Source organism: Salvelinus alpinus, chromosome 29 (assembly GCF_045679555.1).
Source record: "Salvelinus alpinus chromosome 29, SLU_Salpinus.1, whole genome shotgun sequence".
Lineage (NCBI taxonomy): Eukaryota > Metazoa > Chordata > Actinopteri > Salmoniformes > Salmonidae > Salvelinus > Salvelinus alpinus.
In genome coordinates, this window is record NC_092114.1 from 38,729,783 (window position 1) to 38,756,122 (window position 26,340).

Here is a 26,340-nt window from a genome sequence, read left to right on the forward strand (position 1 = left end):
GATGATACTGATCAGGGTTCATAGAGAAGCTGCTTCATCTGTTATCAAGAAATACTCATTTGGTTTATTTATCCTAAATCCTCCCATTGAGATTAAAAACTCTATTTATGGGAGACGTGACAAGATAGCATCACATCTTTACAATAAGCAATGGTGCAAAAACAATTGTGGTGGTGCCCTCTAATGGGTAAAAACTGTGAGGCCATGGAGACATGGTAGCTCCTTAAAAAGGGTAGGCTATGACTGTCAGAAAATAGACAAATGACTACCAAACAAACACCAATGCATTTCGGCTGGGGGGAAAGGTTTGAATACAATCTTTATGCCCTGTTGTAGGCAGATACCAGCCAAAACAGGTTGGTGTTTGTTTTCCATGTTGTTTACATTTCTACCGAAATGACAGGACAACAAAGGCTTTTTAAATCAACAAGTTTATCCCTCCATTTTCTTCAAGAGTGCATTGATACGAAAAATAAGCCCCACGATAAATTGTTCTACTTGTTTCGATAGAAAAATGGTGGCTATCATCCCTTTTGTTTTAAATGTTGGCCATCATCCCTTTTGTTTTAAATGGTGGCTAACCCTACCACTAAACCCTCCTCACACTCTACCACTTAACCCCATGCACCTGACTCATTTCCTAACCTTACCTAACCCTCTCCCCGGAAATAATTAACAACGAAGTTGGCAAAGTTCAGCTGAAACTTCCTTCAACCTGATAATATGCAGATTTCCACCCACACCCAGACTGCACTATAAATATAAGCCAGCAGGGTTCTACTGTATGCATGCATACAAACAGCACAAATATGGTTGAGATGAATATGGATGAAGAACATGTTCTCAGGTAATTCACCATAGTACCAATTGTTTTACTCCGCTAAATTGATGCTCTATCTAAATGCAATTTGTGATTTTAAGAAAGTATCAAATTTGAGTAGGCTAAATTTTGAGTTAAATAATTAGTCCATCACCACAGTTAATTTTCACCATTCACTTTTCTCTCTGCCTTTTAGGAGATCTTGGGACGTGGGAAAAGATGTCCCTGTCACCCAGGATGAACAGACTTCTCGAAAACTAGTGAAACTTCTGCAATGGCTTTCCTTCTTTATTGTTGCCCTTCTTGTATTTGCTCTTGCCATATTTAGTAAGGTAAGATGTTTTGGTTTAAGGAAGGATATTTGTTTGCAACTAAAAAACTATTGGTAAAACTTTACATTTAAGGAGCCTTTAAGAGGATTGCAAAGGATTTAGAAGTAGTTAGAACAGTTAATTTTTACATAATATGTAGTTCATATATCATTGAAAACTCATAACTCATAAACACGTAAATTGATTGATTGATTTTATTTGCCAGTAATAAAAATACATATACACACAGAACATGCATTTTAAAAACATGACAGTGATAGCACAGTGCTTGTTACAAAATGTATTACATACATACTTTAAATAGATACATTACATAGATACAGATATGAAAATGGTTCTATTGTTCAATCATAGCCAGCTTTTGACATTCTTTTTAAATTAAGTTATGGTCAGAAAAGCTTTAAGTTGCTGTGGTAGTTTGTGCCACTCAAAAGCACCGGTATATAAAAAATGTGTTTTTACCAGTCATTATCAGTCTCTGGCTCTGGTGTTGAATTGGTGGACATCTCTAATAAAAGTAATTAGATAGGTACCTGGGCGCTGAGTCAGTAATAATTGTGTACCATACCAAGTTGGATTAATACATCCCTTATCTCTACAGACAGCCAGCCTAGATGATTAAAACGATAGACCTGCTGATGATGGAATTGTTATTTGGGGTGTTTGTCAAGAGTGAGCTGTGATGTGCTAAAGCATCACTTTTTGTAAATTATTCATAAACTACGTATTAACTAAATAATAACTGGCTATACTTATAAAGCGGTGTCACAGAGATATGTCTACACACCACACACACACGGAATCTATCCACCTTATTTAATTTAACCTTGATTTTCACAGGGAAGTCCCCATTGAGATCATGTCTCTTTTGCAGTGGAGCCCTGCTTCACACAATCTTGTCAGATTACCAAGCTGTGTATTTATTATCATTGTACATGTTTTTTTAACAACTCATTTGAGTCGTAAATATCAAGTCTTGAAGACTTACCAATATTATCCCAATTTCATATCTCTATTATTTTTTGCAGGGATCCTTTCTGCTCCTGGTAACACTGTCAAGTAACGCCACCTATACAGTCCCAGCTGACCAAAAGCCATGCGCCCTCCTCAGTGTCAGCTGTTCAGTGATTGCACCAAGTGTCTTGCTCCTCATCAAAAGCCTGTGGAAAATATTCTTCAAAGACTCAGAGAAACCATCAAAGAAGACAATTGTGTGGGTAAGCACCTGTTCAAAAGTTACATTATTTATTATTGTTCCCCTAGATGACGTATCAGGGACAGATCTGCTAACTTGTTTTGTCTAGGTGAGCAGTGCCAGTAGATTGAGCCAGGTTCACGTCATTTAGTTTGGGAATGAGGATTAGATGCTGCAGGGGAGTGGGGGAGCGTAGGGAAATGTTGCCCTTTTAAAGCTAAAGGGATAGTGTGCTGGGTTTTTACCGCTATCTTAATAATTGTCTTACCTTGAGAGACGTTTTGTTTGTCCGTGTGCTTTTGTAAATGGCTTTAGGATTACATTTGTATGTTAAAATACCAAAACGTAGTAAAAACACTGTCGTCAATGAAGTTAATGCTTAAAATTACAATTCATTGTATGTTATGAAAGGGGAACAGCATCGGAGGGGTAACATCTCCAGCCCAGTCATAAATAAATGTAAGAGTCTAAGCTTTTTTAAGATGGTCATACCATGGATCATTTAGCTATTTGATTTTGATTTTTAGGACCCCTTTAGGCATAATATATATATATATATATATATATATATATATATATATATATATATATATATATATAAAAATATATAAAAATGATTTGATAAAATATTGAATTTGGCCTTTACTACAATAGCCCATATAAACACATTGAATAACATATTCCTAAATGCCCCCCCCAAAAAATGCAAAAAATTCATCACAAGGAACAAGGTTTTGAAGTGTCTGACCTATATCTAGATGATACATATAAGAAAGCTCCAGTATCTGAAATATCGGGGACACCAGGCCTGGTTTTCATAGCTGATTTTGAAAAGGCTTTTGATAAAGTACGACTGGAGTTTATATATAAATGCCTAGAATATTTCAATTTTGGGGAATCTCTTATAAAATGGGTTAAAGTTATGTATAGTAACCCTAGGTGTAAAATAGTAAATAATGGCTACATCTCAGAAAGTTTTAAACAATCTAGAGGAGTGAAACACTATCGGCATATCTATTTATTATTGCCATCGAAATGTTAGCTGTTAAAATTAGATCAAACAATAATATTAAGGGATTAGAAATCCGTGGCTTAAAACGAAGGTGTCATTGTACACTGATGATTCATGTTTTCTTTTAAAACCACAATTATAATCTCTCCACGGCCTCAGAGGATCTAGATACTTTTGCTATCCTTTCTGGATTAAAACTAAATTATGAGAAGTGTACTATATTACTTATTGGATCACAAAAAAAAATCACATTTTACATTACCGTGTAGTTTACCAATTAAATGGTCTGACGGAGATGTGGACATACTCGGTATACAAATCCCAAAAGAAAGAAATGATCTCGCTCCAATACATTTTTATAGAAAGTTATCAAAAATAGGTAAGATCTTGCTACCATGGAAAGGAAAATACCTGTCTATTTGTGGAAAAATTTACATTTTTACATTTAAGTCATTTAGCAGACGCTCTTATCCAGAGCCACTTACAAATCACCCGTATTAACTCTTTAGTCATATCACAGTTGACCTATTTGCTTATGGTTTTGCCTACACCTAGTGACCTGCTTTTTAAATTATACGAACAAAAAATATTCAATTATTTTGGAACAGCAAGCCAGACAAAATTAAAAGGGCCTATTTATATAACGAATATGAATTCGGAGTGCAGTAAATATTAAACCATTAGACCTCTCACTAACGACATCAGTCATACAAAAGTTATACTTAAATCCAAACTGGTTCTCTAGTAAATTGGTAGGAATGTCTCATCCTATGTTCAAGAATGGCCTTTTCCCTTTATTCAGATTACACCTGCTCACTTTCGGTTGTTTGAAAAGGAAATAATCTCCAAAATATCGTTATTTTTTAAACAAGCCTTAGAAAGTTGGTTGCAATTTCAGTTTAATCCACTTGAAAAGACAACAAATATTGTGGTAAAACTCAAATATACTAATAATACACTAAGAAATGTTGAAAAAAGGTATAATTTTAGTGAATGATATCATAAATAGGACTTGTGGAGTTATGTCACACATGCAGCTAACACAGACATATGGAAATGTATGCTCTACCCAAAATCACAATCAATTAATTGCAGCATTACCACAAAAAGTATAAGGGGGAAAAAGTAAGGAACTTGTATGTCGGCCCTGTATTAAAGAACATACATGGTTAAAGAAAAGTGTGATAAATAAAAACATATACCAATTTAATTTAAGGACCAAAAAACTGACAGCTGTGTCATATAAAATTGCAAAATAGTTGGGAAGAGATTTGCGATGTACCCATTCCATGGCACATGGTTTATGAATTGATACGCAAAACAACACCAGATTCAAAACTTCAAATACTATACAAAATTCTTGCAACCAATAGAATGTTATATATATGGGGGATACAATCTTCCCAGCTCTGCAGATTTTTCTGTGAGGAGGCAGAGTCATTAGATCATTTATTTTGGTATTGTCCATATGTAGCTTGTTTTTGGTCACAGGTCCAGGAATGGCTGAAGAATTGCAACATTTGCCTAGAACTAACGCTGCAGATAGCAGTACTGGGTGATTTGAAAAGCCATAGTCAATCAATCAATAATATAATAATTATTTTAGCAAAAATATTTATTTTTAATTTACAATCTGTCGAAGCTATGAGAATAGAAAGGTTCAATTATTTTGTGAAGCATCACAGCACAGTTGAAAAATATATGGCAAATAGAAATCCAAAATGGATGATGTTGAGAGATAGATGGGATGGAGCTGAAGGGTGGGACTAATAACAAGATAACCAATGTAGAACATACAGGGTCTGTAAAATGTATATAGGTTCAGAAATTTTGTGAAATAGCACAGTCACAAATAGAAATCAAACTGGATGGACATCAGAAATAGAGGAAGGACTAAAAACAAACAAAGTATAACTATTGTAAAATAGATTGTGTCTGTAAAATGTGTATAAGATGTATAAACTGAAGGTAGAAGCCTAAGTGTTTATTAGTTTACTCCAATTGGGGGAAGGGTGGTAAGGTTTGCGGGGAATAATAAAGGTATATTCTTAAAAAAGTATGTATATCTATATAGGTATGTGTATGTCTATGGATATATATATTTACTCCAAAAATATATGGGGGATTGGAAATGATGCAGACAATTACATTGATGGAAGCAACAATCTTTCCGCAATATTAAGCTGATTCACCCCTTAAGAAAAAAAGAAAAAAAGAAGGCTCCAGTACCAGTCAAAAGTTTGGACACACCTACTATGCAAGGGTTTTTCTTTATTTTTTACATTGTAGAATAATAGTGTGGACATCAAAACTATGAAATAACAAAAAAAAGTGTTAATCAAATCAAATTGTATGTTTTATTTTAGATTCTTTAAAGTAGTCACTCTGCCTTGGTGATAGCTTTGCACACTCTTGGCATTTTCTCAATCAGCTTCACCTGGAATGCTTTTCCAACAATCTTGACGGAGTTCCCACATATGCTGAGCACTTGTTGGCTGCTTTTCCATCACTCTGCAGTCCAACTCATCCCAAACCATCTCAATTGATTTGAGCTTGGGTGATTGTGGAGGCCAGGTCATCTGATGCAGCACTCCATCACTCTCCTTGGTCAAATAGTCCTTACGCAGCTGAAGGTGTGTTGGGTAATTTCCCTTTGAAAAACAAATGATAGTCCCACTAAGAACAAACCAGATCGGATGGCGTATTGCTGCAGAAGGCTGTGGTAGCCATGCTAGTGTGCCTTGAATTCTAAATAAATCACAGTTACACCTCCTCCACCATGCTTCACGGTGGGAACCACACAACTGAAAAAGCGTGTGCGAGCAAGGAGGCCTAGAAACCTGACTCAGTTACACCAGCTCTGTCAGGAGGAATGGGCCAAAATTCACCGAACTTATTGTGGGAAGCTTGTGGAAGGCTACCCGAAACGTTTGACTCAAGTTAAACTATTTAAAGGCAATCCTACCAAATACTAATTGAGTGTATGTAAACTTCTGACCCACTGGGAATGTGATGAAATAAATAAAAGCTGAAATAAATCATTCTCTCTACTATTATTCTGACATTTCACATTCTTAAAATAAAGTGGTGATCCTAACTGACCTAAGACAGGGAATTTTTACTCGGATTAAATGTCAGGAATTGTAAAAAACTGAGTTTAAATGTATTTGGCTGAGGTGTATGTAAACGTCTGACTTCAACTGTATATATTACACATATTTAACCTACTTATTTGGGTAGGCATAAAACTTCCTCCATACTTCCATAAATGTTTTAATCCAGTACCAGTTACCTTCAGACGAGTCTCTAGATTTTGGGGATGTCTAATGGTCTGCCAAACACCGCTCTAGCTCTGCCGCCTTTCACTGCAGATGCGTAAGAGCGATATCGGTGGATGCGGTGGATTGAGACGCATCCAATGCAAAAAAACAGAACTGTATCTCTAGTTTAAACCGACAGATTTTTATGAGAATTGTTTTATTATCCTAATTTGATTTCCGCGGGGCGTGGACATCGACCTTAGGGGGTTAAGGCCAGATCGTTGTGTTTCAGGAACATTATGGGTTATATTACATTAGTTTCCCTCAGAATGTTTTTCATTCTTTAGCATTACATTTGCTTGCGTTTAATGATACTATTGTAATTATGATCATGTACAATTTTCCAGGTGCTGTGTGTCGAACTCCTGGTGTCGCTGGGGACAGCGGTTCTCACCATTGTTGCCATGCCATTCTTCGGCATCGTGACCAATGTGATGATGCTGAACAGCATCAGCATCCTGTCCTCCATCTTCCAGGTGTGCGCTCAGTGCATTGCGAGGGAGAGGAAGCGATTCATAGTGCCCCCAATCATCTCATTAGTCCTCATACTGTCAGGCTACGTGCTCTTCATCCTCAGTTACCTGCTGTTGAAGGAAGATAGGGGGATGAACATCTGGATCGGACTGGCAATTGTGGGGACCATCTTTGTCTCGCTGAACTGGTGGGAGAACTACAGCACCCTCTTCAAAAGCGCCTTCCTGAACAGTATATGCGAAGACATAGCGAGATCCAGGAATGTGGTGAGCATCCTCTCCAGTCTGGTCCGGATTCTTGTCACTGCAGCCGTGGTGGGGGCATACGTCCCTCTGTCTGGCAGAGTCTGGTCATCGGTGACATCAGTTCCAGGGGATGTGGGGTTGGTGATCCTGATCTTGGTGGCCATCCAGATAGTGTCCTCCGCTCTGTGCCATTGGTTTGTGGTGGTGGCTTGCAAAATGCACGCCGTGCGGCGAAGCTTCCTGTTACCCATGTACCTGGCCTCGTTAGGTGTTCTGGCAGCGTTCGTCGCTCCTGTCATTATCTTCTTCCAGAATTCAAGTGACCCCAGAGGTGCTAACTACACCATCACAGAGTACTGCAATGATATCACATATGGCAGGGGCCTAAGCGGCGATACTGTCTGGTTTGAGAGGCTAGTCAGGGACATCACCCATACCCTCTGTCCCCAGGACATGACCGACCTAACAGAAATGGGCCTCTTGGGAGGCTCTGCACTCTGCTGGTGGTTGGGTTGGATGCTGTGTACTATGTACATCTGGTTCCTCCAGCTTCAGCGCATCGAGAGGACACAGAATCTGTTTGTGCGGAGGATGTACGAGGGGGCCTTTCTGGAACAATCCATACTGCTCAACATGCGTTTTGAGATTCAGAGGAAGAAAAAATTGTAAGAATATTGCAAATTCTGTGGAGGGTGGGAGAGTTTTGTATGTATGTGCATGAGAGAGAGTGCCAAATTACGATTCTAACGTTTTCTCCAGCCACAGGCAAACTGACCCAGTCACAGTGTACCTGTGTGCAACAATGTGGCATGAGAACTATGACGAAATGATGAAAATGATCATCTCAATGTTCAGGTACAGTCTGACGTGTTTACATGATTGAGAACGACACAATTGGCAGAGTTAGCAGCTTTTTAACGCAAATCATGTGTTTTTTATTTGTTTCTTTACCAGGCTGGACAAATACAGGCCAAGGAATAACTCCAACAATGATGTGAGCTTCGAGTCTCACATTTACTTTGATGATGCTTTTAAAGACGTGAATGGTAGTAAAGAACGGCATGTGAACGAATACGCAGAGAACCTGGTGGAGGTTATCCGAGAGGTTTACAAGTAAGCAGTGTAACAAATGTTAAAATAAATGATGATCCAATATGCACAGAATTAACTGCATATATACTTTATGTAATGTTTAATCTGTAAAGAAATTAATACATGATATCATAATGTCGATGTACTAGAAAAAACAAGAGACATTTATCAAGAATAAGTTTTTAAAAAAGAAACCACATATTCCTCTGAAAACCACCAGGGGGTGCTCTACCCACATTCTCCTCCATTTGTAACAAATCCCAAACCAATGTCATTGTTTGTTGAAGTGTGTGCCTGATAAAAAAAAATCTGAAGAACTGGAATGATGGCCAAATTAATGATTTTAATAACTCTTACGCAATCAGGAATGTCATTTTTGTCCAAGTAGAAAACAAACTCAGACAGTAGGGAAAAACGTTTAAAAAAGGGTAAAAAGTTGAGTCTAAAGTAAGCATAAAAACCTAATGGGACTTTCCATGACAATGTCATCAGGGTAAATTGTCACTTCAGGGAACGCGCACAGTTGACATCTCCTCTGACAGCAGACAGGTGCTGGATTGAGGCCAAAGGGCATTTGGTGTAGTGAAAAATACCTGCATGCGTCAAAGCAGTGAGTTTGGTCCCTACTGCTGTGGTGATCAGTGTGCTAATGTAACTCAATCCCAGCACTGCTAACCCAGTGTACACTGCAGATTTAACAGTACGGGTGAGAATAAGAATGTACATAAACTTTCCCTCATTTCATCCTTTAAACCTCAGTATCTTCAATGAGGAGGATTCATGCATCTTCAGAGAGAGCCCACCCCTTCCATGCCAGAGGATCCTGCGCACCCCTTACGGAGGTCGACTGGAGTACACCCTCCCTAATGGCAACCTGCTGATGGTGCACTTTAAGGACAAGCTACTGATCCGCCACAAGAAGAGATGGTCTCAGGTGAGACAATGCTGTCAATATACAGTTTACCATGTCTCTGTGAAAGGTCTAACACTATTTCAATTTTGATTGTACAATCACGAAGCTATGCTTTCATTGAAAGTGATATACTTGAATTAAAGTTGGATGATGGAGTTAAATTAGACATGAAACCACAGACTTGATTAGTTCACTCACTGTTTCAGATTATGTACTTGTACTACATTCTCGGCTGGCGACTCACCAGGAAGTATTTCAAGAAGTTTGAGCAGGGTGAAGATGAGAGCGAGCTAAGGGAAAAGATGATGGTAAACAGCATAAACAATCATTTTTTATAATTTTAGCATCTTTACTTGGATAAATTGTTAAATTACTCTTATAAAGGAAATGGGACTGATACTCGTGTATTCTGTTAGAAAGAGAAGGACAATACCTATCTACTGGCTTTGGATGGAGACACCGACTTCCAGCCCTCTGCTGTAATGCTCCTAATAGATCGACTGAACCTTTATCCACGTGTGGGTGCGGCATGTGGGAGGATTCACCCAACAGGCACAGGTAGGTAAATCTTTCGTGTGAATCGTAATAAGAATCAAATGATTGTTAGGGAGATGTCATATCTGATAGACAGCCACAACTGAACAATGTACCCGGATCATCTTTTTGGTTAAATTGTTTATTGGATGTACTCACCAACCAAGACTATTTAAGTTAAAGTTTGAGTGCAATGGTACCTGCTTTTTTTACTATATGTACCCGGTCCTAAAACAATATTGTATGTGAACACTATATGTACAGTTAGGGTATAATATACATCATCTATCATACAGATATCTACTCAGGTCCTATGGTCAAATGGAATAAAATGTGTTTAAAGTACATTCATAACACTTTTTACAATATAACACTAGAGATTAAAGGCAAGAATATATCCTATGGTGTGCTAACACACGTCGGATCATTCTGTTATATTGCCCCAGGTCCTATGGTATGGTATCAGAAGTTTGAGTACGCGGTGGCCCACTGGCTTCAGAAGACTGCAGAGCACGTGTTTGGTAGCGTGCTCTGCAGCCCCGGCTGCTTCAGTTTGTTCAGGGGTGCAGCCCTCATGGACGACAACGTCATGAAGAGATACACCACTAAGGCCACGGAGGCTTGCCACTACGTACAGTATGATCAAGGTAAATCTTTATTGCTGGACAACACTCATTCGAAGAACACAGCTGCTTGTCTGTGTAGTCCTCTCTCGTCTACAGTTCCTCCCTCTGCTCTGTCACAGGTGAAGACCGCTGGCTGTGCACTCTCCTGCTGCAGCAGGGCTGGAGGGTGGAGTACAACGCTGCGTCCGACGCCTACACCAACGCCCCCCAGGACTTCAAGGAGTTCTATAACCAGCGGCGGCGCTGGGGGCCCTCCACCATGGCCAACACCATCGATCTGCTTGGCTCAGGGTCTCTGACCTCCCAGAGGAACAGCTCCATCTCCAAACCCTTCATCCTCTACCAGATTCTCAGCATGGCCGCCTCCATCCTAGGCCCGGCCACAATCTGCCTAATGATCTCAGGTATCCATGGCAACCTGCCTGTCAGGGGCCTCATACAGCTCTAGCTTTGGGGTAGTTTGTTGTTGGAATGTAACAGGATACAAACATTTTGTAAACTGAAGGAAGATGAATATCGTTCATAATAATTCTGGTCCTTTCTCTTTTTCAGGAAGCTTGTCATTCATCCTAGACATCGATCCCAACGTTGCTTTGGTCCTTGCAACAGTGCCCCCTGTGGTGTACCTGTTGCTCTGCTTCAAGCTGAAATCGGACACACAGATCACCATAGCAGCCGTCATGAGTGTCTTGTACGCTTTCCTCATGATAGGAACGGCATTATCCATCGTAGGTAAATGATGACACTAGACTTCATCGCCATCAACATAAATTAGAACCTCAAGAATACAAACCTCAGATTTACGGACTAACCGGTCAACGTAATTGGCAATATCAAACTGGGACATTCATTAAATACAAAACGTCAATTCTTTGTCATTATGTTAACTATCTCTGTTCATCTCAGGTGCTATGGTTGAGCAGCAAACCATTTGGACTCCTAGCGGCCTGTTTATCATAGGCCTGGTGCTGATGAACATCATCACAGCAGCGCTCCACCCCAAGGAGTTCCATCTGGTCGTCTACGGCCTCCTCTACTTCATCTCTATCCCCAGTGGTTACCTCCTGCTGACCATCTACTCCATGGTCAACATGAACAACGTGTCCTGGGGCACTCGGGAGACAGGTGTCCAAGTCGCTGCGCCACCAACCAAGTCCATCACACAGCGCATCCTACAGGCCAAGTGCTGCAAGTTTCTCTGCTGGGACAGTGGCAAAGTGGCAGACCAGAATAGTCAGGCGCCAGAAACTGTTGTGTTGGCTAATGAGCCAAAGGTGAAACCTAATCTGACCTCTCAAGACAATAACAGGTATTTACATTTTGAGTGTCTGGAGTGTTTACATGATCCCACCACTTCTGTGTAAAAGCTAAGCATTGGATCTGTTGTTTTTTTTAAGCATAACTCCAATATGTGAAATACTTGACAGGTACCAATTTGTGCACCTCAATGATAAGTCCTTATTCTCCAAGGCTATATGTGGTATTCCGCAAGGCGCTGGTTCGGGAGTGTTTCATTATTTGCATATACAATATTTGTCTATCTAACGTCTTCAAATCTTTCTCTTAAAGTGTGTATTTTAATTTTCTCCTATTTTGATGTGTGTATTGAGAAAGTTGTGTGGAATGCACACCAAATAATGTTTGATTTATTTCGTTCTCATCAGTTCTCATCAGTCTACTGAACAAAGTGAGTATATTTTTTAATAGATCTATTACAATCTTTCCACTATGTGACTTTAAGATGAAGACATTAAGATACTTTCTCACATTTGTAAGATAATAACACGCACATTTAGACTTCACCTAGTAACCGTTACTCTGCACACTGTGCTAACTATGTCCCCTCTTCATTATACTGATACTCCCTGTATATAGCTACATTTTAGTGTATTTTATTTTGTTCCTCTTGTGTAAGTTACTAGTTTATTTTATATCTTTTTAAACTGCATCGTTGGGAAAGGTTCATAACAAAGCATTTCTCTGTAAAGTTTACACCAGTTGTATTCGGCGCATGTGATAACTAAGATTTGATTTGATTCTTTGTATCTACAGACTGGGTAACACAACTGCAGACTAAGTCCTTTGACTTCCCTCTAAATGAAGATTTTCTTGTCAAGGTAGATTTCCTATATTATTACCAACATAATATTATGAATGACATAAAAGTTACAAGATACATATAAAGTTGTCTAACCGCTTCACGTTGTTGGTATGTCACTATATCCAGAATCACATATGTTTCACTATACACTGTAGATATCTGACTTGACTATTTAATAAGTGTCTCTTGGTGTGCTTCAGGAAGAGGAGGACTTTTGGAGACAGCTCCAGAAGCTCTATTTGGAACCTCTGGCTGAGGATAAAGAAAAACAGAAGAAAATCACAAATGACCTAAAGGAACTGAGAAACAAGGTATGCTGTATGCATAGCTCCTGTTTTGAGTGGGCGGTTCTGGGGGGGGGGGGGGGGGGTCCCCTTTATGATAAAGCATTGCATGCATCTATAATCACATTTGTGTTGTGTCATACAGTTTAGAAGATGCGTTTTTAGGATTTCCACATATGGGCTTTTTTGTTGTTGCAGGGTCTGGGAAGAAATGGGCCTTTTTATAAACCCATTTCAACATTTACATGAAATAAGATATTAGCATTATCTTTTTTAATACCACACAAATGACAGAAATGAGTGGCTACTCTGACAGTGACAAACTGACAGCAAGATGCTTTTGGAAAACTGGGCCTGGGTCTTGAATGCAAACAATAGCCCAGGCCAATAAAGAGACACACAGATTGTACAATATTAATAGGAATATACATAAAAATGTATTACAAATAAAACTATTTAAATAAGTATTCAGACCCTTTACTATGAGACTCGAAATTGAGCTCAGGTGAATCCTGTTTCCATTGATCATCCTTGAGATTTTTCTACAACTTGATTGTGGTAATTTCAATTGATTGGACATGATTTGGAAAGGCACACATCTGTCTATATAAGGTCCCACAGTTGACAGTGCATGTCAGATCAAAAACTAAGCCATGAGGTCGAAGGAATTGTCAGTAGAGCTCTGATACAGGATTGTGTCGAGGCACAGATCTGGGGAAAGGTATAAAAGAAATGTCTGCAGCATTGAAGATCCCCAAGAACACAGTGGCCTGCATTTTTCTTAAATGGAAGAAGTTTGGAACCACCAAGACTCTTCCTAGAGCTGGTTGCCCGGCAAAACTGAGCAATTGTTGGAAAGGGCCTTGGTCGGGGAGGTGACCAGGAACCTGATGGTCACTCTGATAGAGCTCTAGAGTTCCTCTGTGGAGATGGGAGATCCTTCCAGAACGACAACCATCTCTGCAGTACTCCACCAATTAGGTCTTTATGGTAGAGTGGCCAGACGGAAGCAAATGACAGCCCACTGGGAGTTTGCCAAAAGGCACCTGAAGGACTCTCAGAGATTCTCGGGTCTGATTAAACGAAGATTGAATGCCAAGCTCCATGTCTGTAGGAAACCTGGCACCATTGCTACGTTACTACCCTGCCTGAATCTGGAGCTAGAGCCAACCAACTAAGTTCAATGTTAGCCAACTAGCTAACATTGTGCTATAACTAGCAATGCAAATGGCTCTGAGATACAAATAATATTACTACACAGATCATACACCTAACATTAGCTAGCCCTGCCAGCCAGGTAACGTTAGCTTGCTAGCTAACAGTAAGCTTTAACTTGTAATGAAAATTATTTTCTGACAAAATTAGAAACGTATAATATCTGAAAATGTAGCTAGCTAGACTCTCTTACCTGCATGTCACGTATGCCATGGTTGCCCTTAGTTTGAAGATGTAATCCGGAGTCAGATGTTTTATACAACAGCTTTCTGTGTGTTCTCTTTTTGACTCCCTCCGCATATTTGCAATCCAACGCCAGAATTTTCTTCATCTCCTTAGCTATCATACTCTGCATCAACTGGGCATTCCACTAATCTCAAAACTCAGTCCTCCAGAAAGTGAAAAGCATTAGCTAGACCTTTGCAGTTCTTCATGTTTTTCAAAAAAGCTGCGTTAGAAAGGATTACCTACACATACCGAGCAGCTCATGTTATAGACAGAATCTTGCTACATGGCAGACCAATCCGAACTCATCTCTCGGATGTCCTGCCCATACATTATCTCAGCCAATCACGGCTAGCGGGAAGGTTCCCTGACTTTTTCCATGGCTAAACCAACTAGACTCGTAATTTAACAACTTTCTTCTTTTTTACAGGATGCATAAAAGTTTGTTATTAAGGCACATTAAAGTTCATATTCCAGAAGGCATTTCTGCCCAAAAAACACATTTTAGTAATGATGCGCAACATGACTTCCTGTGAAGTAATGATGCGCAACATACGCCTTGTTTCCTGAAACGAGTCACATTTTTTAAAATTTTCTTAATTTAATTTAAGCTAAATTATTTCAATTTATCAGGGGGTGCTGCAACACTCCTACTTCCCTGCGGCTATGGCTGTATGCTGTCTTTTCATTTCAATGTACATGATATTAGCATCAAGTAGAAGATGTAGAACTTTATGTCTGTCTCTGGTATTAAAGAGATTGTTTCAATAGCACTAAACTATCACTAGTCGGAGAAATCCACTGTTTGTGCATGCTTGCCTGTCTTGTTCATATCCCTTTAAATGAAACTCATTCTCTCTTCATACAGGCGACTTTTCTCTTTTTCATCTGCAATGCCATGTGGCTGGTGGCAACGTTCACTCTTCAGGCCATTGGAACCTCACTCACCATCAGAATCCCAAAATCCAATCTCAATCTGACTCAGACTAGGGAGTATCTATTTATCGATCCAGTAGGACTGATGTTCCTTTTGGGATTTGCATCCTTACTGCTGATTCAGTTCTTTGCCATGTTCTACCACAGGTGATTATTTAAATTATTGATGTATTTATTTATAGGCAGGATCACCAAATTCTAAACCACATTTTCAAAATACTATTTTCTTAAAGTAATTTAGTTTGCCTTGATATTATGATAAATTAACCCATGAAATCGTACCCATTTTATTGCTATTACATTATTATCATTTTGTTTTTGTTCCTTTAGAATTTACACTCTGATCCATTTTGTGGCATTTGTGAACACGGAGTCCAAGACTAAGAGAAGAAAATCAGACGATGACATGCAGGTAAATTAACATAATCTTGTTGACGATGAAGAGGAACATCTCGAGGGCACAAAAAGGAACCAACACTTTGTTTTCATTTTATATCACATAATTGACATTCCTGTTGGTGGATGACTAAAGATGTGTCTCTGTACCTTCTGACTCCAACTTCACAGATTCCCGACATCCTGGAGATAGAGCTCAAAGACGACAAATACTTTGACACATTTCTGTCTATAGAGAATCCAGCAGCAATCCAGCAACATAGCTAAGAAACTCTAGTGTGAGGTCTTACTACTGAGTGTCTCTTAATGGTAGCAGTTGTAGCTAAAATAGTAGTAGGAGTCGGATAGGGGTACTGCAGTTTTGTGTTAGATGTTGCACAGTTAGATATAGTAATATTGAGGGAGAATGTTCCAAGTAGTATAGATTATAGAGAGTATTTATTGGATTTGATATAGTTAACCTTTGTTTAACCAGGAAAAGACCCTTGAACCTCTTTTGCGAGGGCAGTGTGAACATACAATACAAGAGCAAAGACGGGGACAAAACATTAAAAACAATTGCAGCGGTCAACAACATGTATTATAGCATAACGGAGTATAACAATTGAATGTGAGTTAAATCTCAGAGAAATGTGATATAATGTTATCATATTGTGCTATTTCATGTGTGATCAATTGTTGTAGCTTGTATTCTTTGTATGCTCTGTGTGCTTTCCCTTTTTTTATCAAATGCTTTATTGTGAATCACTTCCTATTAGTATTTTGGTTAGCAGTTATACTTTTCCCTTTTGAGGATGTGGAGATATTTAATTAACTTTTAGTGGAGTTATGTTTGCTATGTATTTATTATGTAACTGAATAGAACGTATAATTTCATTTTTTTAACTAGGCTAAGTCAGTTAAGAACAAATTCTTATTTACAATTTATAAGCCCTCTATACCGATAACAAATTGTGCTTTGTTTCATTCTGCTATCTGTATTCTAATCAATGCGTAATAAAACTATATACATACTGTATTTCTCTCATAGTTTCTGTGTACGTCTGATTCAACTTATCAAAGTTTTGATTGAAGACAGATAACACCTGTGATGAGGGCGAATATAATCGGATGCATGTTGGGGAGTAAGAGGGTCACTTAAAGGGGAATTTAAAAATGTAAAAATAAATGTAGTCCTGCTTTGTGGCATTTCGTGAAGGCTCTATGTTAACTGATCGGACTATACGTTTTTATGGGTGTAGATATGGTTGTCCTTGTTCGATAAAGCCATTGGACGTCTTTCAACGATGTTCCTATCACTGGATTCATTGCTAAATATACAAGCAGACACATTTTTTCCAGTTTCTGAAACACTACAATTTGGGATGGGCCTTGTTCTCTGGCCCCCGTCCGTCCCCCAAGGCGGGCTTTTTTGAAAAGGAGGTGGACACTAATAACAATCCTTTGGGCACAACTGAAAGAACTGACCAGACGCAATGGCTTCAAGTGATTCCTCTCATCAACACAAATTAGACGATGGAACATCTATTAGCTATATAGTGACATCCATGTTTCAACCGGAATATAGCGATGAGGATTCGAAAACAAAGAGTTGGATTTAGCTAACGTTAGTAGCTCAGCTACAGCCGATGTCAGCACCAAGAGGGCAGATGACAAATACCGTGCCTAGCTAAGTATTTTTTTTTTTCGTGCAAGCCACCTAGCTAACTTTAGTTTATCTACTGAAACCCATATGGTGTACTGCTGGCTAACATACTACTGTGTTACAGTGGTGGGAAATCAAATAATTTTACTGTTTGCTAACTTAGCTAAGTAACTATATACATATACATACTGTAGGTGTGTGTATTTTGGCCATTTTACCTTCACCTTGTGTATGTTGGTGGAATCAGATTCTGGATCACATACAACCAGGGCTCAAATTTTTTATCGTCCCGGGGACGTTAAAAAATATGTCTGGGACGCTTCAAAACAGACTTTGGGACAGTTGCGGGACAATAGGACAGAAAAATGTCAAATGCATACAACAGTGGTTCCATAATAAAATGTTTAAACACAAAGATGAGGCTGATGAAACAAATCACAACATTCAGCTTGATAAACTATGAATAATTCCCATTCCAAGCTCAACAATGTGTTCACTCTCTCGGCCATATGCGTGGACATTCCAAAATGCTATTACGTGAGAACACCATTCTCAAACGCGCACCTGATGCGAGCGGTTTTATACTGTGACAGAGATGGATATACATTTCTATGGTCAGATTTTGGCTGTACACTTACATTATTTAATATTTTTTTATTGAACCTTTATTTAACTAGGCAAGTCAGTTAAGAACAAATTATTATTATTTTACGTCCTGCTCCCTAAAAAATCCAAGATGGCTTAGTAGTCAGACGTCTTTGTCTTGTGTCCCTTGTATATATATTTTTCTTCGCATATCTTTAAAAAAATATTTTACTAAACCTCAACTTCTAAATACTCTCCTGCAACCCGCCTCACCCAATGTGGCGTGGATCAGTTTTTTTCCCCTAAAGTATTTATATTTACTTCGGATCTGGAATCCCTCAACTGAAGCTAGCCAGCTAACTATCTACCAGCTATCAGTCAGCAAACCACTGCTAGTCGTCATCAGCTAACCTTTAGCTCGGAAAGCTCTCGCCAGTTCGTAAAACGAGCTCTCGCCAGTTCGTAAAACGTGACTCAAACCAGAGCATAACGGACCTACAATAAGCATTTCTCTATGGCTGGCCATGCCCCGGTCAACTGCCCGGCACCCTCCACAGCAACCCGCCAAAGCCCCCACCATTTCTCCTTCACCCAAATCCAGATAGCTGATGTTCTGAAAGAGCTGCAAAATCTGGACCTCTACAAATCAGCCGGGCTAGACAATCTGGACCCTCTCTTTCTAAAATTATCTGCTGAAATTGTTGCAACCCCTACTACTAGCCTGTTCAACCTCTCTTTCGTATCGTCTGAGATTCCCAAAGATTGGATTGCCGCGGTCATCCCCGTCTTCAAAGGGGGTGACACTCTAGACCCAAACTGCTACAGACCTATATTTATCCTACCCTGTCTTTCTAAGGTCTTCGAAAGCCAAGTTAACAAACATATTACCGACCATTTCGAATCCCACCGTACCTTCTCCGCTATGCAATCTGGTTTCAGAGCTGGTCATGGGTGCACCTCAGCCACGCTCAAGGTCCTAAACGACATCATAACCGCCATCGATAAGACACATTACTGTGCAGCCGTATTCATCTACCTGGCCAAGGCTTTCGACTCTGTCAATCACCACATTCTTATTGGCAGACTCAACAGCCTTGGTTTCTCAAATGATTGCCTCGCCTGGCTTACCAACTACTTCTCAGATAGAGTTCAGTGTGTCAAATCGGAGGTCCTGTTGTCCGGACCTCTGGCAGTCTCTATGGGGGTGCCACGGGGTTTAATTCTCGGGCCGACTCTCTTCTCTGTATACATCAATGATGTCGCTCTTGCTGCTGGTGATTCTCTGATCCACCTCTACGCAGACGACACCATTCTGTATACTCTGGCCCCTCCTTGGACACTGTGTTAACTAACCTCCAGATGAGCTTCAATGCCATACAACTCTCCTTCCGTGGCCTCCAACTGCTCTTAAATGCAAGTAAACCTAAATGCATGCTATTCAATCGATCACTGCCCGCACCTGCCCGCCCGTCCAGCATCACTATTCTGGACAGCTCTGACTTAGAATGCGTGGACAACTACAAATACCTTGGTGTCTGGTTAGACTGTAAACTCTCCTTCCAGACTCACATTAAGCATCTCCAATCCAAAATTAAATCGGCTTCCTATATCACAACAAAGCATCCTTCACTCATGCTGCCAAACATACCCTAGTAAAACTGACCATCCTACCGATCCTCGACTTCGGCGATGTCATCTATAAAATAGCCTCCAACACTCTACTCAACATATTGGATGCAGGCTATCACAGTGCCATTCGTTTTGTCACCAAAGCCCCATACACTACCCACCACTGCGACCTGTACGCTCTCGTTGGTTGGCCCTCGCTTCATACTCGTCGCCAAACCCACTAGCTACAGGTTATCTACAAGTCTCTGCTAGGTAAAGCACCGCCTTATCTCAGCTCACTTGTCACCATAGCAGCACCCACTCGTAGCACGCGCTCCAGCAGGTATATCTCACTGGTCACCCCCAAAGCCAATTCCTCCTTTGGTCGCCTTTCCTTCCAATTCTCTGCTGCCAATGACTGGAACAAACTACAAAAATCACTGAAGCTGGAGACTCATATCTCCCTCACAAGCTTTAAGCACCAGCTGTCAGAGCAGCACGATCAGCTCCTTTATCTTGCTCACATTGAGGGAGAGGTTGTTGTCCTGGCACCACACTGCCAGTTCTCTGACCTCCTCCCTATAGGCCGTCTCATCTATAGGCCGTCTCATCAGGTCGAAAGCCATGCGTCCTCCGAAGCACAACCCAACCAAGCCGCACTGCTTCTTAACACAGCGCGCCTCCAACCCGGAAGCCAGCCGCACCAATGTGTCGGAGGAAACACCGTGCTCCTGGCCCCCTTGGTTAGTGCGCACTGCGCCCGGCCCGCCACAGGAGTCGCTGGAGCGCGATGAGACAAGGATATCCATACCGGCCAAACCCTCCCTAACCCGGACGACGCTAGGCCAATTGTGCGTCGCCCCACGGACCTCCCGGTCGCGGCCGGCTGCGACAGAGTGCGAACCGAGAGACTCTGGTGGCGCAGCTAGCACTGCGAGGCAGTTCCCTAGACCACTGCGCCACCCGGGAGGCCCCCTACCGAATATACTTTAAGTATTTTTATTTAACATAAGCAATAAATGGTAAATGCAATTTTCGTATATACGTGTTCACTGTATCACCACGCAGGGTAAAGCAGAGAACTGATCAAATGTAATTAAAAGTAATTCCAACCCGTCTGTTGGCCTATCACAGTAGAGGCTGAGTGTGGTTTAAACTTGCTCAGCCTATCGCCGGCGCTCAGGCTGGTCCCAGCCTCTTGGCGCACCTTGGTGTCCGGCGCTGTTGCTATGTAGATTACGCTCCCACACCCTAGAGACTGAGGTCAGACAGTTTTGTAACACTGTTGGGCTATTTGCACCTGCATAGAAAGCATACTGTTCTCGCTCAAGGTTAACCACAGCTTCTCAGCACACTGTCTGGGGAAAAATGTTACTTCCAGCACACACACACAGGCACTCATGCACAAAGCAGATACAGCATACAATATTCAATCACAAATGATGTGGTGGCGGGCTATCGTGCATAAAACACAGATCCTCACAATAGTCACTTTGCCCCAGACTACGACTAGGGTGGCTGAAGTCTGACACTTTTTAAGGCCTTCCTCTATGTTGAGCGTCAAAGTGATCATTTGAAACAGGTCCTATACACATTATTTAGAGTTACATGGCAACTTTAGTTGATACAAACCTTAGTATGTCTTAGAAATCAAAACATAAATGGGCTGCATGATGCGACTATAGGCTATTGATGATTTGAGAAAGTCGGGAAAAAGCGTCCTTGACTCAAACTGTTCTCTCATCAAATTATCACATTTTCACCCATTAGACTATTCTAAATTGAATCTAGTCTTTAGTAATATGTCAAATTAGTTTCGATTTAGAATGGCCCATTATTAAATAGGCAGGAACAGAGGCAGGGGAAAAAATACTTCATCAGTATGCACTTGAAAAGCGAATGAAGGCCGCGCGCTTCTCCGCCGGTCCATGTTTTAATGACCGAGGTAAAACAGTTTCAGGTTGGTTATTCGCCTGTAGTTTGACTTCCGTTCACCAACAGCAGTTAGGGACCGTCAACATAGTGACAAATCAAATTTTTCACATTTCAATAGCTATTACGCATAAAACTGGTTCTAGCTAACCCGATGGCATAGACACACATTGCACACGTTTATTTTTTGTCAATTTACATCTCGCACTATTTTAAATGATTTACAATTTTTAATTTCAATAGCTCATTGATCATATGACCTACTGGACTCAAACATGGTTCAGAATGTCCACTGACTACCCTTCTATATTGCACACCCTTTAGTTTGTCCATTTTCATCTCACATGATTTTACATGAATTTTTCTAAATGTAAAATTTCAATAGCTCCTTGGTCATGTGACCTAGTGACTTCAATCAAGGTTCAGAATGTCCACTCAGTGGGCCTACATATTGCACACCCTTTAGTTTGTCAATTTTAATCTCACAAGATTTTACATGAATTTTTCAACATTTAGAATTTCAATAGCTCCTTGGTCATGTGACCTAGTGACTTCAAACATGGTGCAGAATGTACCCTTCTATATTGCACACTCTTGTTTGTGTACTGTAAAATCATGCGGTGTAACGTACATTTTTCATAATTTTAAATATTAATAGCTCCTTGGTCATGTCAATGGGGTGGCAGCGTAGCCTAGTGGTTAGAGCATTGGACTAGTAACCGAAAGGTTGCAAGTTCAAATCCCTGAGCTAACAAGGTACAAATCTGTTGTTCTGCCCCTGAACAAGGCAGTTCCTAGGCTGTTATTGAAAATAAGAATTTGTTCTTAACTGACTTGCCTAGTTAAATAAATGTAAAAATAAATGACACACCTAAGAAGTGTGCAGTGGATATACACCCATTTTGCATAACCTCTAGTTATGTCTCTTCTATATTGTTGTACATTAATATTAGTTTGACAATTAGGGGGTTCAGTCCAGTGTTGTGTTTACCTTTTTCTTTCATATTTATCTATAATAATAATTGGTAGTTCAAAGTACTTATTTTCCCACAGTATTTAACAGCGGTACACAATAGGAGAGAGACAGATAATATCTCCTTTCGTCGTTAATATCAACCATAAAGGGCAAAGTACGAGAGTCATGCTATTAATTGTCCAAAGCAGGGATGGAGAGTGAGCTAGTGAGGTAGGCTGCAGTGGGTTTGCTGGTCAATACATATACTGAACATGTAACCACAGTAATTGTGGCCAGTAAATCAATGAAAAAAAATGTAATAGACAAATTAAACAGAAATTGGAGACCTTTAATCTTTTCCAAAATGTCAACAAACAGTTAACTTCAAATAAGTATGAAACATATCACAGTGTTAACTTTCTCTTTATCCCTGGTTGATGTACATTTCAGACTGCACTTCCAGTTTGTGTTCATTACTCTGTTGAACTCTTTTGTCTTCATTCCTAGTTACAGCACATGGAACCACAGTTGGCATGCAAAAAATTCTAAAACAAAACAAAGCGTAACACGTTATAAATCATATCAATGCAGTACGATGAATGACGGATTAGCCATCCATTGTGTTATATCATAAATTGTCTTACTGTTAAGACAACTGTTAATAAGAGATTATTAACATGTTAAATAAAGTTACTAACCCAGTCAGTCTTTGGGCCACATCCAGGTTCGTTATCAGTGGCACACATGAAGCAGTTGTTGGCTTTGTTGAACTCTGAAATCATAGGCATGAACTGAACATATGGCTGTCCCACACAACTACCCCACACAACTACATAAAAATAAAGAATTTACATTTACTTTGAATTAAATGTCATTACATACCAGACATTTTTAGTATATCCTCAGCCATTTCTTTTCGCAGTTGCGCCATGTGTTTTTGAAGGTTCCATATCAATTTGGGAGGGGATGTTGGGGAAGTTCTGTGCAACTTCCTTGGCCATCTACACCAAAAAATAAAATAGAGCTTTTGATCTAATTGTCACATAATAGCTAACCATTCATTATTGAAAATATAACTATCAAACCTGCATTACAAAGACACCACAGCTGAAGGTGTCCTGCTGCATGGTGTGAGTTATTTCCCCTCCTTTACACTTTATGTCCAACCAGTTGTCTTTTCCATGGCAGGATCTTCTCATTTTGAAGTATTCTCGTTTTTATGTAAACATAATGGAATTATGATTAGTTATAGGCAAATGAATACACAAGCCAAATTTGTATGCTGTTTTCCTTATCACTATAATCTAGTAGTAATTTAGTAGTAGAGGTAATTTCCTTTATGCCCCATTCTACACACAGCCTAAATTATAGGCACTGAACCATTTACAGGACAACAATAAAAGTATCATAAACGATCCAACCCTATCACAGAGTGAATAAATGTAGAGCTTTTGTAGACTTTAAGAAAAAAATATTAAGTGACAGTTTCATCAGTATACGTGCTGAAAGAAAGTCATATCACAAAGATCACAGATGACAGTGCCCACCAAATCTATGACAATAGAGAGTTAATTGTAAGCACCAAATTGTGTTAGTCAAAATAATATCTGAAAATGTCAGTTGTTGAACATAATACTTCTATTTGCAATAGCAATTTATGATATATGCAGTTGAGGAATATTCCATGTACCAACAATACATGTAGAACAGACATAAGACATTCCCACATACAGTATATATTTTTTTTTATTAAATGTTTTATTTCACCTTTATTCAACCAGGTAAGCCAGTTGAGAACAAGTTCTTATTTACAACTGCGACCTGGCCAAGATAAAGCAAAGCAGTGTGACAAACAACACAGAGTTACACATGGAATAAACAAACGTACAGCCAATAACACAATAGAAAAGTTTATATACAGTGTGTGCAAATGTAGTAAGATTAGGGAGGTAAGGCAATAAATAGGCCTTGGTGGCGAAATAATTACAATTTCGCAAATAAACACTGGAGTGATAGATGTGCAGAAGATGAATGTGCAAGTAGAGATACTGGGGTGCAAAGGAGCAAAAAAAATATATTAAAAAATAACAATATGGGGATGAGGTAGTTGGATGTGCTATGTACAGGTGCAATGATCTATAAGCTGCTCTGATAGCTGATGCTTAAAGATAGTGAGAGAGATATGAGTCTCCAGCTTCAGTGATTTTTGCAATTCGTTCCAGTCATTGGCAGCAGAGAACTGGAAGGAAAGGCGGCCAAAGAAGGAATTGGCTTTGGGGGTGACCAGTGAAATATACCTGCTGGAGCGCGTGCTATGGGTGGTGCTGCTATGATGACCAGTGAGCTGAGATAAGGCGGGGCTTTACCTAGCAAGGACTTATTGATGACCTGGAGCAGGGAGGTTTGGCGACGAAAATGGTGCGAGGGCCAGCCAACGAGAGCATACAGGTCGCAGTGGTGGGTAGTATATGGGGCTTTGGTGACGAAACGAATGGCACTGTAATAGACTGCATCCAATTTGCTGAGTAGAGTGTTGGAGGTTATTTTGTAAATGACATCGCCGAAGTCAAGGATCAGTAGGATAGTCAGTTTTACGAGGGTATGTTTGGCAGCATGAGTGAAGGATGCTTTGTTGCGAAATAGGAAGCCAATTCTAGATTTAATTTTGGATTGGAGATGCTTAATATGAGTCTTGAAGGAGAGTTTACAGTCTAGCCAGACACCTAGGTATTTGTAGCCATTTGCGGATCTTTTCAATGTCCATGTGAAAGATAGTTATTGCGAGGATGGAACATTTGTTTACTTCAAAAAAAATGTAACACCCATGTGAAATGGAGGCCTGCAAAGCTTACAGATTTAAGTCTAATAGCATGATATGAAAGTAGAAAAACAGAGTGTGCGATATTAAGGTATAGTCAGTGGACATTCTGAACATTGTTTGAGGTCAAGAGGTCACGTGACCAAGGAGCTACTGAAATTCTAAATGTTGAAAAATTCATGTAAAATCTTGTGAGATGAAAATGGACAAACTAAAGGGTGTGCAATATAGAAGGGTAATCAGTAGACGTTCCGGACCTTGTTTGAGTCAAGTAGGTCACATGACCAATAGGCTGTTGAAATTCAAATGTAAAAAAAGAAAAATGAATTAAACTAGGAATACAAAATGCTGCTCACATTTCCACATGTTTATTAGCTTTGGAAAGCGACGTAATGTCCAAATCGTGAAAATAAGACCTATGCAATGTTGCGCGCAATTTTTCCAACATAATAACACTTATTTGGAGTCTGTGGTTCAAGTGGTTTGAAAGCTATTGAGGTTTGAAAGTGTGAATATCCAACTTGAAACTGTCTTTACCTCGGTCTTGTTTGCGTAGCGATAATGAAAAGAATGTCATGTAGGCTGTAATGATCTCCAAAATTCTAATCATTACATCATCACACCATTGATATAGCAACGGACACTAACAATTGATCAAATCCCATGACAGGCCCAAAGAACCTGCAACACAACCACAACTATTGGTCTGGTGTGCATTAGCTCTGGTCGAGGGTGCAGCTAGCTAGCACTGGTTCGAAATAGCTCTGGTCTGCACTATAAATTATAACGACTCACATTTGCATAAATGTGCACATAATACCCACCAACAATAATTTTAACTCTTTAACCGTTCAAATTAGACACCAAACCAACTTTCACATATTCAGGCTATCCTATCTACCTACTTTTTCAACTATAACCAGTTACCAAATCACATTAAAAAAAACAAGCTAGCAAGCGCACCACATTTTCTTCATGAAATGTACTCATTGTTAGCCTAAAGAGTTTATTAATTAGACTTACAGCTAGCTAGCAGTAGGTCTATATACAAACCTATTCTACATAGTTCAACTTACC

The 26,340-nt window shown here is 39.8% G+C and overlaps 1 protein-coding gene and 1 long non-coding RNA gene across 2 annotated transcripts; one reads left to right on the forward strand and one right to left on the reverse strand.

Annotated features, from left to right (window-relative positions):
• Positions 1 to 809: 809 nt before the first annotated feature.
• Positions 810 to 15,987, forward strand: LOC139558477 (chitin synthase chs-2-like). The gene is made up of 17 exons (XM_071373634.1): positions 810 to 847; positions 1,017 to 1,152; positions 2,181 to 2,369; positions 7,027 to 8,063; positions 8,164 to 8,253; positions 8,353 to 8,511; positions 9,250 to 9,424; positions 9,610 to 9,711; positions 9,820 to 9,961; positions 10,384 to 10,584; positions 10,683 to 10,967; positions 11,116 to 11,295; positions 11,470 to 11,898; positions 12,845 to 12,975; positions 15,257 to 15,471; positions 15,655 to 15,736; positions 15,892 to 15,987. The coding sequence occupies exons 1-17, from the start codon at positions 810 to 812 to the stop codon at positions 15,985 to 15,987; spliced, it is 3,687 nt and encodes a 1,228-aa protein (XP_071229735.1).
• Positions 15,988 to 22,535: 6,548 nt separating this feature from the next.
• On the reverse strand, positions 22,536 to 24,651 carry LOC139559170 (uncharacterized). The gene is made up of 3 exons (XR_011671705.1): positions 23,328 to 24,651; positions 23,144 to 23,217; positions 22,536 to 22,990 (listed from the first exon to the last, which is right to left on the reverse strand). It is a non-coding gene; the product is annotated as an uncharacterized lncRNA (long non-coding RNA).
• Between the last annotated feature and the right edge of the window lie 1,689 nt (positions 24,652 to 26,340).